Genomic DNA, 14,103 nt, shown 5'->3' on the forward strand with positions numbered 1-14,103 from the left:
GTGCAGCAGTGGGGCAACTGCACCGGATGTATCAAAGAAACAACTTCTATTACATTCAAATAATTATTTATTTTGATACACACAGCGCACATTTGACATCCCAGAATTGCTCCACCCTTTGCTGGATTTTTCATTAAGCTGTTATGCATGATATCCCACACTAACTGCCATTGACTAGAATAGCAGTTAATGCTGTATCGGGAGCGATACCCCACATTGTGGCTTAGTGAATCGCAACCAAGGACCCCAATGTGTGTGCTCGTTTTTTTTTACTGCAGCTGTTAGCTCTTGAATGTCTTGTTTTTTTTTAATTTTGCCTATTTTCCTGTCCCTCCTCTCAGCTGACGGGAATCATCCAGGACATGGTCGATGGGCAGCCGACTCTCAGCCAAGTGATGGAGGTGAGCAACTTGACTTTTCTCTCCTGACCCTTCCATACACTTTGGACCCTTGATTATCCCCAAAGGCTCATTTGTTCTGACCATAGCTTTAGTAGGATAACATTTATGGTTACATAGGTGTTGGTGTTTAGAGCCATAGATCTGTTATCAGTAGCAGCTCTGTAAGTCAGCTGGTCTCCAGTCTGCTACATTTATTTTCAGTAAACCTATGCGTACAATTTCTAGTACACAAGCAAAACTAATCTACATGCCATTTTTATATATATATATATATATATATATATATATATATATATGTATGTATGTATATTTTAATACTGTATTTTAAATTATGCAAATGTGTAATTAAATAAATATGCTTGCCGTATAACCTTGATGAGCCTTGTAATGTTAAAAGGACTAATAATAGAAAAAATGAATGAAAAATCTCGACAGCAAAGTAAAATGTTAATGCTTCCCACTGATCACTATTTAATAAGCATTGGAGTAGGTTATCCTAATATTCTGTCTGTTTCTGCCTCTAGTTTTTCCACGACTAGTGTGACCTTCCAGTGTTCCTTTCCCCTACTTCCCCCACCTCCCTACTAAACAAGCACCAAAGCTTGTTAATAACAGAGAGAGTATAGGCCAGGACAGATAAGATCACAATTTTCTCCCTGTTCTGATTACAAGGGCTTATCTGTGCAGAAACTGCCTCTTCCAGAGCTGAAATCTGCTCATCACCATTCCTTCCTGCTTCTCTCCCTTTTCTTTCAGAGAGTCGATGAGTGGATGGCCAAAGAGGGCCTTTTAGATCCAAGTGTTAAGTCTATCTTCGTAACCTGTGGGGACTGGGACTTGAAACTTATGTGAGTATGAGAACACAGTTGCTGCTTCTTAGTTAGACAACGGGACTTTGCTGTTAAGTGTGCATTATCCTCGTTACCCTTTTCTTTCTTAGTTTGTGTTTTGTGAGTTTAAAGTACAGGGGGTCAAATTGCTTTGTGATATCTAAATTCAGAGGGTCACATAACCCAACCTGAAAACAGTGTCTAAAGACATGATACCACTCAAAACTGCATTTGCATTTGCGTCTCTGACATAGTTTCCCCGAGCCAGTATCTCAAACATCCAACAGGAGCTTCTAGATTACGAGATTCAAAGGAGCACAGTGTTACTTTTTAGCTTCCATTCCTTTTCAGTGGGGATTTTCTTAAATGTCCAAGACTAGGCTTTAAGCAATTAAGCAGTCTTGTACAGCCTGAGTTAAGCAGGTATGCAAGAGCCAGCATCCCACTCAGTGACTACTTTTTATAGTGCTGCACCCTCTACCAGTCCTGTATAGATGTAACATTTTTATTAAACGTATGTAAATTTAAAATGAAATATTCAGTGGAGCTAATTACATACAGTACATACAGTACCTGCTGCCTGCAATCCTATGCGAGGGGTCATACAGAGATGTGCTTTTATTGGGAGAGACGATAAGTATTGCAGGCTCCTTGTAATGTGTAAATTGAACATTGATTTTTCAAGCAAATGTTTACAGATACTCCAACTATAAGTGTTATATTTTATATAATACGAATGTATCAATTAAGGGTGGTGTGCTCTGCTAACTCACTGGTGCTTACGTCTTCTGTTAGAGATAGCTGGAAGCAGTGGACAATCGTGGTCCACAGTTTTGTTTTATTTATTTAAAAAAAATAAATCTATTACGTTTTTCAGGATACAGAAAAAGGAAAATTAGGGGCCGCAGGGTATTCCGGAAGGGGGAAGGGTACAGAAAAAAGAAAAGGGGGTATACAATTGTCTTTTCAATATTTACAATAGCAGTCTCAGTTTGTATATACCGGTAGTAGCACATTATCATGTACCGTACTTCACGAAACAGTCTCAGCTAGGTGCATGTAAAGTAGGTAGCTCCAATTTAACCCAATGTATGTGTTAGTCGGTTTTACCTGGATATAGTGTTAACTGTAGTTGGGTGTCCTAGCCCTATGTGTATAGGCACTCCATTTTCACAGAGTGAGTGAAGATCTGTTTGAGCCGGAATCTCCTCTTTTCACAACCCAGGGTTCCCAGGTTTGTTCAAACTTTTGAATCATGTCGTTCAGGAACGCTGTGAGCTTTTCCATTAATAAGGTCCACCATACACGGCGTTCAACCTCTAACATTGTCGGTGGTCCCCCCCATCTCCAGGTTGCCACGATACAGCATCTAGAGGCGCATAGTAGGTGTCCAGTTAACTTGTGTTATCACAAGGACAAATTTTCTGGAAATCGACCTAGGAGGGTCAACCATGGGTTGGGTGATTGAGATCAGGTTCATGCATGTGGTGCTTTTACATATAGATTCAAATTAGGTGATCCTAAAAGAGGAGGCTCCCTGACAGTGGGTCCTTACGAAGTGGCTTAACTGTCCCCATCTAAAGCATTATGTTATTCGTTCATTATATTTTTCTTCGTATCTTCCTTCGTAGGAGCTTCGTATCCTGGAGAATGTGTCCGAGCCTGGTCTCCCCTTTCTCCTCCTACCATGCAAATGATTTTCCTGGTCATCCCGGTGTAAAGTGTGAGTTATGAAGCAGAGGGTACATGTTAGAGCAGGGTACTGTGAAATTGTGTTTATATTTTGTTTATATTTGAGGGCGACCCAGAGGTGTAGCGAGTGGGAGGTGACCGGGTTGGAGCATTTGATGGAGGACCTTTCCTTTTTTGGAAGCCATAGGATGGTGTCTAATTTGTATGAGCTTACTTTTGTGGCCTCGATGTTCACCCAGACCCTGGTGCCCCTCTGCAGGTGTCAGAGAGTTATTTGGCTTAGTTGGGCTGCCTTGTAGTAGGCAAGAAGGCATGAGGCTGAAAGTACCCCTAACCTGTTAGAGTGAATCAGTATTATATTGCGGATTCGCGGTTTTCTCCCTCCCCTTATAAATCATGACATATGTTGTTGTAGGGATATGATATCCCCCCCTCTTAATCAGGATTGGTAGGGTGCGGAAAATATAGAGAATTTTTGGATGGAGGTTCATCTTTATGGAATTCATTTTCCCGAAGCAGTATATGGAAAATTTGGACCATTGTTTCAATTTTTTTCTTTAGTTTCTGTATTGGAGGGTGGTAACTTGCCCCATATAAGGCTCCGATGGAGGTGGACAGCTTAATGCCGAGGTACCACATGAGGATATTAGACACTCTAGGTCAAAGTTGAGAGATCCTTTTTTTTGGTTTCTGATTCCAAATTTAGGTCCAATGCTTCCAATTTGGAGTTCTTTATTTTAAACCCTGATATACAGTATCATTGAATTTTGAGAAAGTATTAAATAGATATGGGATGGATTTTAATGGCTGCGTGAGTTCTAATAATATGTCGTCCGTGAAGAGTGCAACTTTATGTGACATCCCTACCTTGGTACCTTGGATCCTCTCCTCATTTCTGATCATGGCCAGTGACTATAAATAGCGCAAATTGTAAGGGTGAGAGAGGGCACCCCTGTCTAGTCCCATTTTTTTTTTATACGTATTGGTTCTGAAGAGTGGCCTGCTATTCTATTCTGGCTGTCGGGGAACTGTATAGATTCTTTACTGCTTTCAGGAAATTTCCTCTAATCCCTAAATATGGGAGGTAAGAGAATAGGAAGCCCCAGTCCACTCTATCGAATGCTTTTTCTGCATTGATTGTTAATAGCATTGTGGTCATTTCAGATATGTTTGCTTTATGGATTAGATTTATCATTCTATCTGTGTTGTCTGGGGCTTGCCTATGTGGACTAAAGCCCACTTCACCTGGGTGTATCGGGGAAGGTAGGAGATTATTTAGCCTATTGACCAGTACTTTGGCAAAGATTTTTTTTTTGTCTGTGTTTATTAGTGAAATATGTCTATAGTTGGAGCAAGTAGTTGGGTCTTTGTCATCTTTAGGGATTAGGACAATGCCTGCTTGGAGCATTTCCACAGGAATGGGTTTACCAATCTGGAATTTGTAACATAGTGTGGTTAAGTGTCGGACGATTAGGTTATGGAATTTCTTGTAGTAGAGGTTTGTAAAACCATCTGGTCCTGGTGCTTTGGAGCTTTTAAGAGTTTTGATTTACTAGTCTACTTCCTGTGGTGATTACGGTATTGAGTGTTTGTAGTGAGGGGCCATTTAATTTGGGGAGTTTGCACTTTGGGAGGATTTGCTGTGCTTTTTCTCACAGAGATTTTGGGTAGAAATGGTTTTACTACTGTTGTATAGGTTCATATAATAAGTTTGGAAGACCGAAAGAATTTGTGTGGGTTCATGAGTGAAAAGGCCTGAATTTTAGTTTTATAGCGTGTATATGCCTTGTTTTAGTCTTGTTTCTTAATTTGTACGCCAGCATAATGTCAGGTTTATTACCCTTAAAAAGAGGGGAGAATCAGGTAAAACAAATTGGGATGCCCTAAACACCTCTAGACGGGGTCTAAATGGAAGAATATTGAAGAAAAAACTGCTTGCTAAAAGCAAGAAATCCTGGTCAAGGAATAGCAATATTTAGAAGGTAGCCAAACACACCAAAAGATAGGAAAAATCACAGTAGGGAAAAAAGGCAATTTAATGACTAAAGAGTCAGAGTTGCATCCAACGTCTCGGTGCACATGCACCTTCATCAGGGATGTGATTTTTCCTATCTTTGGTATGCTTGGCTCTCTTCTACGGATTTATTACCCTTCTCATAGAATTTTTGCTTGGTCCATCTGAAGGCCCTCTCAGTTGTTTCTGATTGGCAGAGGTTCAGTTCTCCTCTCATAGCCAGAATGTCCCTCGGTGTCTCTCATTTTTGTGATAGCTTGTGATGTGATTCTAGCCTTGTTAGTCTTGTGGTAAGGGCATCTTATCATATCGTTCCTCATTCTCTTTCTCCTTACTGCCAGTTTGATCAGTAACCCCCTGATCACTGCCTTGGGAGTAACCCATAACAATGAGGAGGTTACCTCTGGGAAATAGTTTGTTTGAAAAAAGGTTGTCAGTTCTTCACGAATTGAGGTGAACATGTCTGGGATGTTCCGTAGGGTTTTATGTAATCTTAACTGGTGCAGGGATCTTGGGGGGAGCAGGTCTCTTACGGAAAACTCCAGGATTTAGTCTGTAACTATGAGAAACATCTTTAAAAGAATGTCTACCAGGCGGGCAGCGGCCCTTTCTGCCAGGCGGGCAGCGGTTCTGTCTGCCAGGCGGGCAGCGGTTCTGTCTGCCAGGCGGGCAGCGGTTCTGTCTGCCAGGCATGCAGCTGTATCCTGCTTTTTAAAGAAGTCCAGTACCTCTTGTGGTGCTGTGTTTTTTCTCCCTCGGTTCGGTATTTTCGGGTGCTGCGGGTCTGCCCCTCCTTTCGTGTTGCCCCCTTTTATTTCATATTTGGGGCTGGTCTGTAGTCCATTATATTCGGCTTGCCCCGCTGTGCAATCGGAGACTATCTAAACCGCTTCCATTCAGCTCCGCGCCGTGCATATGCCCTCCCCCCACCCCCTGCTGCTTTTTTGAATGGTTCATACCAAGCATGTTAAGGAGCTAATTAATTGAGGTAAAGCTTTGGTATCATGATTACCCCCAGACCTGTCAAGCCGGCCTCATTTGGAGAGATTCTGTCATGTTCCCAGCATTAGCAGCCTCTACATCGTTAATGGGGACAGAATTAGCTGTTTATATGGTATGATTCAGGTTTCCCAAGATCTCACCCTGTTAGGCTAATGGACATTGATAACTGTGTAAAAGAAGTTGATCCACTCTTCTCTATATAGCCAAACATTATACCTGATGATAATTCTGCAGCTGTGAATTCATGTTGTAGTGTAAAGGGCTGTCTAAAGTATATATGATGGCTGTTATTTTTATCACACAGAAGAGGCAGCTGACACACATGGCAGTAAATTAAATTCTAGAATGTGTTACTGCTGGTTAGTTTTATTTTGACATCCATTTTCAAATTTAGGGCTTAATAAGAAAATAAAAAATAACGAACGACAAACAGCAATTTGCTATTTTTTTTTTGTTACTGTGTCCTCTAGAGAGAGAGAGAGACTTGCAGTGCGATTAAAGGGGAAGCATTAGAGAAAGGGAGTAACAGGAGAACACGCTCTCCCTTCCTTTAACGTCAATACCTTGCATCCAAAAATGAACCCTTACTTAACCCCTTCCGGCCTGCTGAGCTTGCAGTGCATCAGCAAAGCCAGTGTGTTGCAGACACTTCTGACCGTAATGAGGTTTAATCTCCCTTCATTCTCTTATGCATCAAGTAACAAAATGTAATTATTCTTATGGCAAGGAAATTCTGTGAACCTGGTCACAGTTATAGATCAAAAATTGAATGTTCTAGTTTCACAAAGAAATTATGTTCAAGATGCATTTAACCCGTTCTCTTGACTGAGCCACTGATTGAGCCACCTGTGCTGAGGCAGGGCTATCCTGAAAACCTGACCTGTTGGGGTGGGGTCTGGTGGACTGGAGTTGAGACCCCTGATTTAGGTGAAAGCATTTCCCAAGGGGACACACTATGTGCTGATTTGGGACTGAAAGTGCACTATTAATTGACTACAGTGACAACAATGGCACAGTCCCCCAAAATATGATTACACAATAGTTTGTAGTCTGAAAAGTACATCACGTCAAATTGAAATGTGTTATAAGAATGAAAAAGGAAAAGTTAAATCGATGTATACATGATAAAAGTACATTTAAAGTGCAGTATAAAGGGGAGGATGGTCGGGGACTCACGGACAACGATCGCAGCAGCAGCTGGGGGGCTGCGAACAGGACCAGCAATTTAACAGCAGGAGTTAGGCTACGCTTATAGTGCCGGCGTCGGTGACGTCAGGCTATGGCCGCTGGAAAAATCAAATTGAGATGACTTCCAGCGATCGCAACCATTTGTTTTGACGCAACGTCGCTGTCGCTGGCACTATAAGCGCAGCCTTAGGAGGGGGGTAAGGGCCGTCACTGCTCTTAATATCAGGAGTGTAAGGTTTATTTAAGTTTGGATTGAATGGTCGATCTTCTGTTTTGGTTAATAATCTTGCACTCCTCCTCCTAAGACCTGTTTTATATAAATATGTGTATACTGTATGTATATATACATGCACACATACACATACACGTACGCATGCTCACACACGCGCACACACATACGGGCACACACACACACACACATATATATATATACGCGCACACACACAAACACACACTTTGTACAGTTATTTGTGCGTGTGTGCGTGTGTATAACTGGATGACATACGAGTAAGGATATACAATACTTTCTACTTTCTAAGACTTACTTTAATCTATGGTACCCTGTCGTTGTGTATTTGAAGATAATAATTCTGCCTGTTTTCTATTAGATTAAATCAAGAGATCCCAAGCAGAAAGGACACTTTCTGAATGATCATCATGCTTTGCAGGAACTCCTGTTTCATAATTCTCACTAATAATCTTTCGAACAGGTGTTAAAAGTGTAATGTAAGATCCTTATAGCAGGACCTCCCTCCATCCCTCAGACGCCTATACGAATGAAACTCATGTATAGTATCTTATCCCTCGAACATGCCCTGCTCTTTTTTTTTGTTGAAAAAAAAAGTCTAAAAACATTTTATTTATTTTTTTGCTAAATTTTTTTATTTTCTTAACCTCTAGCTTCTGAGGTAACCTTTAGACTGCACTGGGCTCTGGGTAAATCTCAATCTTAACCCCTCGGACACTTATATAAAGGGCAAAAATAAATTTTTTAAAGTAAATGCAAAAACATGGAGTTCAATACAGACTGCTCCTGTAAGGGGACAGGGCTCCTTAGCTTTGTTGTTGTTGTTATAAGTACCTATAAATTGTAATTAACGTCCTTAAACATATGTGATCATGCTAAATCCAGGTCAACACACGGTGACGTCGCACTAAAGAGATGAGCTAGAGAAAATCACACCCCTCCCATGACTGATGTTCCTGCAAAATGGCATCAATCAGTTCGATTTAACTCTTGAAATATGCTACTGGTTCATTCTGAGCAACAACATCTTTAAGAACGGATTCCTATAAACTCTGCTTCACTATAACCCCCCCCCCCCCAACCCCCCACCTGTCCACGCGATCTGTAAGCAAGAACCACTAGGGGCTCTCCAAAGCAATCTTCTGGCCTTAAGGTCTAAGTGATTGAGAAAGACATCCTATCTCTCCTCTCCTTGCTTTTGTGAACAGTTTATTTAATAAGGACAATATCCTGACCAGCAGACTCCGAACTTGAAGTGTTTCCTGACAATCGTAGGGGGACTCCGGATATTGTCCTTCATGAACTGTACATAAAAGGGAAGGAAAGGTGAGATACTCTGGTATCACTCGTTGCTGATGTTCAGAAACCAGACCCTGTAGATGACATCAGTACAGTGTATTACTGCTTAAATTGTCTAAGGAAACGGAGCTCACTGGACATGCCACCTGTCATATACTAAGCTGAATCGACAAGCTTACATCTGTAAAATCCCATCTGTGACATTGGTAGATATACTGATAAAAGGACATCTGATGCCAGGTTAACAAGACAGTCATTGAACATTGCGGATCTTAGCCAGGACTCCATGGTGTATTTCAAAGACGGAGAAGAATCGCCTGTGAAAGTTGTTGTGCAACTATTAAAGCAGTTGTTTTAGATAAGTTAGGATTCACGTACCATTGAGATGCCAATGGTATTTTAGACTAGCTGTGGTGTTTAGCATACGTGGCCTCATACAATCGGGATAACCCTCTATTCTTGACATATGAAAATGTTTTTGTTTTTGTTTATGTTTCTTTTCTCCAAACTTTATCGGAGACTTGCATATAAACAATAGACATGATGAATATCATCACAAATGCAGTAAAGACATCGTTCGTCTGAGACAATTGTCAAGCACAAGTCAAATGTTCTACATTTTAAAGAACAAGAAGAGACAAAGAGGAGACAAGAACAAGGAACAGAACAGAGCGCTACATTGGGAAAGCCTGTCACACTTTATGGATTCACTGGCAAGCTTTTATTATGTCATGTATCATAATATTTCCCTTCACATTCTGTGCTAGACAAGGTTTGTGATGCAACGGAATAAGGCAATACCAATTTGCTCTCTAAAGCAGAACGTCTGAAGATCATAGATCCATTGATCTAATATATTTAATCAAACAAGGCAAATTAACATTTTTAAATTCTGGGAAACTTATTCCACCAGCATCTTTTGCGAATTTTAACTTAGCAAAGAATATTCCATTTAAAAAAAAATAATAATTTAATTTTAAATTGCATTTGTTATTTAGAGAAATATCTGATTTCGTTAGCAGTAAAGGCAGCATTTGTAAGGGGTATTTCATTTTGGGCTATATTGCCATTTTTATTAGAGCAGCCCATTCCATAAAAAAAAAAATAGAACGGTTCATCCAGTCCTGAAGTTGCTTTGACATTTTTATTAATACAGGTTTAAAATAAAAACGATCGAAAATAGTTAATTTACGCAGAATTGATGTAATCAAATATTTAAGTCAGGATAAATGTGTCGGCAAAGTAGTTTGTCCTTCCCCACTCAGAGAATTTCCATTTGGGAAAAGTTTATTCTATAACCTGAGAAACATTGGTATTTTTAAAATCATTGCCATTATTAAAGAGCGATGTAAATGAGGGTTTGGCATAAACCGTAAAAGATCATCAGCATAAAGTGCCAGATGTAAAACTTGGTCTTAAATAGAAACATGTTGAGGGGTTAGACCAGGAGTGGCCAACCCAGTCCTCAAGGGCCACCAACAGGTGAGGTTTTAAGGATATCCCTGCTTCAGCACAGGTAGTTCAATCAGTGGCTCAGAAGGCGAATTGAGCCAACTATGCTGAAGCAGGGATATATCCTGAAAACCTGACCTTTTGGTGGCCCTTGAGGACTGGAGTTAGCCACTCCTGGGTGAGACCGAAAGGTGGCATAAGCAACAGATAAAGAAGAATTTAGGATATATTTTAAGTGTCCTGAAAGAGAAAAGTATAATTTATATGAGAAAAGTATCATTTATATGTGACCAGTTGTCCTCTTCAAACTTAAGCCAAGCAAATTACAAGATTGCTGTAAGATTATCATCTGTAACGATGGAGAGTAGTCACTACTTCCTTACCCCATCAGGCGTTGATTTCAAATGAACACTTATCGACACTGGAACCTTCAATTTTAGGGTTTCGAATTGAATGAAAACTTTTGCATGCATTACGTTGGTGGGAGGATGTATCCACAGCCCGATTTAAACCTATATTAAAACTGCCCCCCATTATCGGTGGAATACCATCAAACATTCAGAGTTCCCCCAGAAGATCTGTACAAAGTGATCTATTAAAAATGTTTGGAGCGTATATATAAAGGATAATAAGAGGCTGACTATAGATTTTAGCATGGATTAGGACATATATTCTCTGTGGGTTAGCCCATTGATCAATAAAATCAAATGGAATTCCCTTCCTAATCAAAAGTGCAACACCCCCTCCTTTTTTTAAATTTTTAATTAAAGGACTCAGAAAGACATATATTGACCAATTCCTTTTTTAACTTGGTGTTCCTCCAGGACCAGAAAGGTTTTTTTTGAAGAAAAACTATATCTGCTCTCAATCTATTGAAGTGAACTAGAGTTGAATGCCTTTTTGCTGTGGAGCGATTCAGTAGCACCGATGTTCTGCACATAACACAGCAAAGTCTCTGACCTGAAATACAGCCATAGAAAAAACGTGTCTTGATATTAGAGAGCAGGCCGTCTTATCACCTTTTGGATGTGTTTGGCCTTCGCGTGTGGACACACTTGGAGGACTCGGAGGCTTAAACAGGATCGGTAATAAGTGATACAATATTCAAAATAAAAGGCATAACATACTTCTCCGTGTCTCTAGAATCCCAAACATAAAAATGAGGGGCTGAAAAATGTAATTTGAACTTACAAAACAGGCGGCCTTTTTACTTCGGTGAATATCTTGTTACTTTCCTGATGGGTGAGGCCTTTTCTTGGATAGTTCCTGGGTTAGAGCAGGATCAAAACTGCAGAAATGGGGGCGGGGGCGCAAACAAAATTAAACGAAGTAAAATGCTTCTCTGAGCCACAAAAACCCAAGTATAAGAAAATAGCGGATTTTTGAAATAATTAGATACATTAAAGAGTTAAGAGGAGCTCTGAGTTCGAGCACCCGTCTTAGGCAGTTTTCTTCAGGAAGACCTCTATTTTTCTATGTTTAACAACTCATTTGTGTATATATATATATATATATATATATATATATATATATTTTACATTTTAAATCTTTGTATTTATGTCATTCAAAGTAAAATGCGCTCCTCAAAGTCTACTCCTCCCTGACATCATATCATACAGGTTGTTCAGTTCCGTTGCCGTGCTGCCATTCAGGAATTAGTGATGGCTTTCAAATAGTGACTTGATGTAAGGCCTCCGGGGAAATATGTAAATAAAAACAAATGGGCATTCTCACATACAGGAACAATCACATTGGTTATAAGGTTGCGTTTAGCATATTCTATGTACATGCTTCTATGTTGGCTAAGAGTGGGTTCTACTTTAGCTTAGTAACAGGTTTATACTGAGGGTGGGTTCTGTTCCTTTTCTTTTCCCTTAAAAGTACACCGCCACGGAAAGGGGTTTTCCCAACATTATGCTAAGTGTAGGAGATTTTTGCCACAAGCTTGTATGTTCAAAACCAACACTTTACCCGATATGAAACATCATGTGAATTACAGTTGGCACACCCCATTTTCGCACCTAAACTCTAAACACTTGAGGAAAAGGCTCTGCAGGACTGTGTTTAGGATGAAAGCACTAATATATTTGATTTATATGATTATAATGTTCCTGGACTGCAGTAGGACTTTATAACATGCAGATGAGACAAACTGGACAGGTCCATCACTGAACTGCTTAATTCCTGCAGAGTGTATTTTGTTTGTTTTTTTTAGCACACGGGTGCTCAACTCCAGTCCTCGGGACCCCCCAACAGTTTGGGTTTTAAGGATATCCCATCTTCGACTAAGTTACCTGTGCTGAAGCTGGGATATCCTTAAACCAGACCTGTTAGGGGGGGGGGGGGGGAGAGTTGAGCCACCGCTGTTTAATTTTAGCAGAAAACTCTGCCACTTGAATTCAAAAAGCAACCTTTGTGCCGTTGGAATAAGCCGGGTTTCCCAGACTCTTCCTTTGCCGTTGCTCACACTTTCAATGAGTAGTAAATGGCAGATGTTGTTGTTGCGCTTTAATACTGTGATAAAGCAGAGTCTCCACTCTGAAGTGTTTATAGTGCGGATCCTTCAGCTTCTGTGCACATTAGTGAATCCTCGCCAGTAAATTATACTGTTGCGAGAGAAGAATTATACTAGGAAAATAAAAGCAAGTGCTGCTGGCTAAGAGGCCGCCGGAAAACGAGGGAATTAAGATTATTCAGTTTATTTACTATTTATTGCATTTTGTTATATTTAGATGCTTGAAACAGCCAGATCTTTTTTGGGATATTGCTTTCCAGACTTGAACGCATTAAAGCAGCGGCCCCAAGAAACAACGGCCCTATTTGCTAAGCAACTTATGGACTATTTATATAAATGGCAAGGTGTCTTACGGACTAGTACTGTTTAGTATCATTTAGTAAATCTACACCACAGTGTTGTTAAGATGTAGTAGTGCAGTGTTTCTCAACACACACACATATACACACACACACACCACATAATAAATATATATATATATATATATATATATATACACACATACATAATATATATATTATATATATAATGTATGTGTGTGTGTGTGTGTGTATGTATATATATATATATATATATATATATATATATATATATATTAATTAGTGTGCGTGTGTGTATACACACACACACATACACACACATAATATACATACACACACACACACACACACACACAAAATTTGGTATGGTGTGTGGCCTTTGATAAAAATAATTCTATACATTTGTATCTCTTGTGACCTTGGGTAGCCTTATTATGTGTAGTGTAAAGAGATTTTGACATAGCTAGTATATTTAAAGTGAAATAAAATAAGACTCATTACGTTTTGTAGTTGTATGATTGGAAATTGTAACCAGGATTTGGGAAAGTCTGTAAAACCTGCCTACAAATGTAGCTCAAGTGCGGAGCAGACAGTTTCTTTTGAACCTTAAGATAGAAGGAAACTATATAACAGCGCGCTCACTACTAGCGTTTCCTTTTTTTGCTGCAGGCAAGTAACAAATTAAAAATGTGAAGGAGTCCTTTGTGGATTTAGGAGTTTGATTAGAGGCGCAGGGTGGGGAGTGTGTATTAATTTTGCTGTGGGGATTGTGTTGTTGATGCTAGATGGAAGCCGCTGCATTCACTTCAAAATAGTAAATAAATAAAAGTGCAGGCTGAAAAAGTCTCTAGTTCAAAAGAAAAAGCAGGGGAGAATTGAAGAGGTGGATGCGGTGAACCTGTGTGAGGCCGTCAGTTTCTTTTCTAGCCTGATTCTCTCTTGCAGGCTGCCTGAGGCAGGCTCTGTCTCTCCGAGAGAGTGACAGCGATGTGACACCGTGAAAATAATTACTAACAAATCCTGGTGGTGACTGCAAACAGCTCTCTGTCTTCAGAAGCATGTCATGGCTCAATTAAAGCAGGAATGGAGGAGCTAAAAGTGGTCAGGAGTGCTATTTCTAAGTCGTGGGCTCGTGTGAGGTGT

The 14,103-nt window shown here is 40.0% G+C and overlaps 1 protein-coding gene across 2 annotated transcripts in view; it reads left to right on the forward strand.

Moving 5' to 3' along the window:
• Nucleotides 1-14,103, forward strand: part of ERI3 (ERI1 exoribonuclease family member 3) — a 193,567-nt gene that overhangs the window by 50,350 nt on the left and 129,114 nt on the right. Inside the window, exons 4-6 of one of the 2 annotated variants that reach the window (XM_075616201.1) lie at nucleotides 342-401; nucleotides 1,158-1,249; nucleotides 2,863-2,980. In XM_075616201.1, coding sequence (XP_075472316.1) covers nucleotides 342-401; nucleotides 1,158-1,249; nucleotides 2,863-2,965 — 255 coding nt within the window. In that variant the 3' untranslated portion in view covers nucleotides 2,966-2,980. Of the gene's footprint in view, nucleotides 1-341; nucleotides 402-1,157; nucleotides 1,250-2,862; nucleotides 2,981-14,103 lie in introns of those variants that run through there. The other variant, XM_075616200.1, reaches the window with a different exon arrangement.

This window comes from Ascaphus truei, chromosome 10 (assembly GCF_040206685.1).
Source record: "Ascaphus truei isolate aAscTru1 chromosome 10, aAscTru1.hap1, whole genome shotgun sequence".
Classification (NCBI taxonomy): domain Eukaryota; kingdom Metazoa; phylum Chordata; class Amphibia; order Anura; family Ascaphidae; genus Ascaphus; species Ascaphus truei.